Source organism: Dendrobium catenatum, unplaced genomic scaffold, assembly GCF_001605985.2.
Source record: "Dendrobium catenatum unplaced genomic scaffold, ASM160598v2 fragScaff_scaffold_945, whole genome shotgun sequence".
Lineage (NCBI taxonomy): Eukaryota > Viridiplantae > Streptophyta > Magnoliopsida > Asparagales > Orchidaceae > Dendrobium > Dendrobium catenatum.
The window spans coordinates 40,344-44,159 of record NW_021319407.1 but is presented as its reverse complement, the minus strand read 5'-3'; the positions used below and the strand labels follow the sequence as shown (position 1 = coordinate 44,159).

At 35.0% G+C, this 3,816-nt stretch overlaps 1 protein-coding gene across 1 annotated transcript in view; it reads right to left on the bottom strand.

Moving 5' to 3' along the window:
- Nucleotides 1–1,488: 1,488 nt before the first annotated feature.
- LOC110116020 (beta-glucuronosyltransferase GlcAT14A) overlaps nucleotides 1,489–3,816 on the bottom strand; it is a 30,186-nt gene continuing 27,858 nt past the window's right edge. The window contains exon 5 of the mRNA XM_020849450.2: nucleotides 1,489–2,384. Coding sequence (XP_020705109.1) covers nucleotides 1,855–2,384 — 530 coding nt within the window. The 3' untranslated portion in view covers nucleotides 1,489–1,854. The remainder of the gene's footprint in view (nucleotides 2,385–3,816) is intronic.

Sequence of the window (3,816 nt, the reverse complement as noted above, 5' to 3'; positions counted from 1 at the left end):
TCATGGTCGATGTCTGATGACACCGCGTTTGTGGTCTCCAGTCCCATCACACTACAGAAAGGCGTGCATAGGTCTTCAGGGTCACCTATTTGAAAATACAATTATCCCTACAACGCCAAAAAAAAAAAATGCGGCTGCAACATAAGTGCCATATCAGGTTTCCTCCCTCCATGAAAGAGAAAAGCATGTATTATGCGTGCCTCCATGAAGGATCATAGTCGACAAAAGATCAAGACCAGAAAGACTATAGTTGGTGAGGGAGGTCACCGTAGTAGGCAACGGAGGTCAGAAAGACTGTAGTCGGCAGGAAACTGGGGTCAAAAAAATTGTTGTTTGGTGAAGGAGGTCGAGAGGATCATAGTAGGCGATGGAGGTCGGAAGGACCGTAGTCTGCAGGAGACTGAGGTCAGAAAGACCGTAGTTGTAGAGCAGTAATCTGGCAGAACTCTGGGCATCAGGTAGAGGTTTAACAGAAGTCCGGTCCTCAGGCGGTGGTCCGACATCACTCCAGTGTAAGGCGGTGGTCTTGTAGTGGCACTATTTTTCAAGCTAATGAAGGATATCTTTCTGAACAATTCAGAAAATTTATTCGCTCAAGTTATCACTGTTAATGGTATTTTGAGATTGGATAGCTGGGATTATCCTTTTAAAAGAACTCATTGATGAATATATATATTATAGGACAAGCTTTTATAACAATTCTTTTTCTTGTACTAACTTTTTCATGACAAATTAAAAATTCATTTGGGATTACTTTATTATTATTTTTTAAATGAGCTTTCTACTAAAAAAATAATTTTTTTTAATTAAAAAAATGTTTTAAAAAGCAATAAGAAAGACACCCCAAATGAAACTAAAAAAAAAAAAGAATAATCCAGCATATAAAAACCCATTTAAAAAAATGAAAAAAGGTCATTTTAATTGCTAGCATATAAAAACACATTTAAAAATTCTAAAATATGTTAAATTTTTTTTATTAAATTGAACATACTCTGAATTTTAACTCCCAAAGTGGTTGTTAGTACAATAATTTCATTATCACCATACATTAAACGAGTAAATAAAATCACCCTTTTCTTAACATATTTTCTAGCTACATGCAATCAAATAATCCTTTTGAATAAGAGGATTATAATGATTTTTTGGGCATCTATGATTTCTTTTAAACAATACTAACACTAGAAACTCAATTTCAATACATTTTTGTTTAGTGTTCAATGTATATTTGAAAAGCACCGAGAAATAAAAAATACTTAGCCAACTTCACCTGCTCTATGACATCTAGAATATAGAAATTTTTTTTTTTTTAAAGAATTTTTGAACCAATTAAGATATATTCACACACACATTACATACATAAACTTTAAATTAAAAATCTCTTAATTGATAGCTAAAGCTCTCAACCAATACATAAAGATGAGCTGCATTGCCCTGTATATATAAGTCCTTTTGAACCTAAAAAATGCCTAAATCCTATGAAGGATATGCTAAAAAATGCTTTCTAATTTTTGTATTATTATTCTAACTTTGAGAGAGAGTGAGTGAGAGAAAGAGCATTATGTAGTTTAACAGTGATATACAAATAATTTCATCTAAGCTGTATTACTCTATTTCTTAAGTAAACAAAAGTAGTCTTCCAACAAGAAGGCTGCACATCACAGGAATCAGACTGCCCCCAGATGACGCCCTCTCCACAATCCCTCCATAAAAAGTTTATTCTTTATTTCTTCCCAAGAAACAAACGAGTCTCTCAAAAAGCTGCTACCCTCCTATATACAGGCCGCGCTGCAGGATCAGCATCACCTCCTCATTTTGTATTAATACAAATATGATACAGAACTGAATATACTCTTTCTATACTTTACACTGATTTGCATGCAACCTTTCATCTGAAACAACCTTAGCTATCCGTTTTCTAAGTTTCTTCGCGGTCGACCGGGGCTCAATCACATTGATATCTCCCCAAATTGCGCACACATCTGCACCCAATCCCTTGCGATTTGGATCCGGTCCTGAACACCACTTACCAGGGCCAACACCATTTGGTTTTCTTCTCAGAATCAACTTGTCAACTTTTTGGAGTACAGGATCGTCCTCGATGAACCTCCGAGCGAAAGCTGCTCCACTCTTGACCATTGCTTTATAATTAGATTGGTTTAATAAAAGTGGTTCGAGCGTAGGAGGATTTTCCCACACAAAGTATCTAAGATCAGTGTTCACAGTCGTGTTCTGAAAATCTGGAGAATTGCAGATTACAGTTTGGAAGTAGGATTCAGCAGCAAAAGCCACATTGGTAAAATACATGAGAAGTTTCCTTGGGAGATTATCTAAGCTGTATATGCAGTGCTTCATGAAAGATCTACTGAGTATCACCCAAGGAGAACCTATTTTATACAAGAAAATAAAAGGAACATTATCAAAAAATGTAAATAATGCAAAAAAAAATGCAAATTTTTGTTGTATTAATTTGTAGACTTTGCTGACAATAATTGAGTTGAGTTAAACGACACATGCGGATCAAAATTAGAACAATTTTCATTGTTGTGCACAAATTTTAATTTTACTAAGACCTTCCACTTGCATGGTTGCAGGCCTTTGTTTCCCTGCTAAGATCGGGATGCCATCTAAAATACGCCAAGATCAGCAATTCGTAATTGGTAGCTAAGAGTCAAGTTGATGTAGCTTATATAAAGTTTAGTTATTAGGATGTTAAATTTAATTTAATTTCAAATTAGAATAAATTAACCTTTTGAATAATATTTGGTTTGAAATTTGAACTGAGATTAGATGAATTCAAAGTTAATTTGATCCTATCTTGTAAACCATATTTATATAAATATCGTGCCCCTGGAATGCATTAAATCAGTTGAATGATGAATTAAAGATTGAATGTTCTTATCTTCTCTCTCTCTCTCTCTCTCTCTCTCTCTCTCCCTCCTAAACCACGATCCTCTGCTTCTCACTACTACCGTCAGCTACAAATTCCTAATCAAAGACGAATGAATCTTTCATTGTTGATAGTTTGATGCCGTCGTCACACTCATTCGTTCATTTGCGTAGTCCTCCCGACAGAGTTTTTTAATGCAGAACTTGTTTGAAAAGATACGAAGTGCTATTATTCCCCAATGAAAACTTATCAAACTAAGAGGAAAATAAATAATACTAGACCTCAAACACCCGTATATTCCATTAAACCTTGAAGAAAATGTCAATACGTATTTTTATGTTAGGATTATAAAAAATGAAATAAAAATGACATTTTATTTCATGTAATAAAGCAATTGATAATTCTCATATTATTAAATTACATTTTAATGAATTAATTAAAATTACTGTGTTAAAGGCTCTAAAAATTTACATCCAACTCTCCTGAGAGACTTTGTTCCCGGTCAAATTTTCAGAAGATAGATTGGATTATATACAAGATATTACCTAGATATTTGTTAACCTCTGTGTAAATCACACAAAAAAGGAATGAAATCATGAATTGAAAGTTCGTTAGGGATGTTAGGCCCTCTTGAACTTAGTCCCAAGCTAATTAAAGAGAGAGGTGAATTGGAAAACTTTAAAACCAAAAACACAATCCAAATCACCACAATCAAAGTGCGGAAATTAAAACGCGGAAATAGTAAAAAGAAAGAACACACCGGATTTATAGTGGTTCGGTCAAACCTTGACCTACGTCCACTCCTTGGAGGCACCCCCCAAGTATTGCACTAAACTAGTGTCTCTCCTTTAGCCCCCACGGCTAGGCGGAGAAGCCCTTACAAAATCACTTCCACCTTCCCCGGTGCGGCGGAGTCGCCGGGTCCTTTG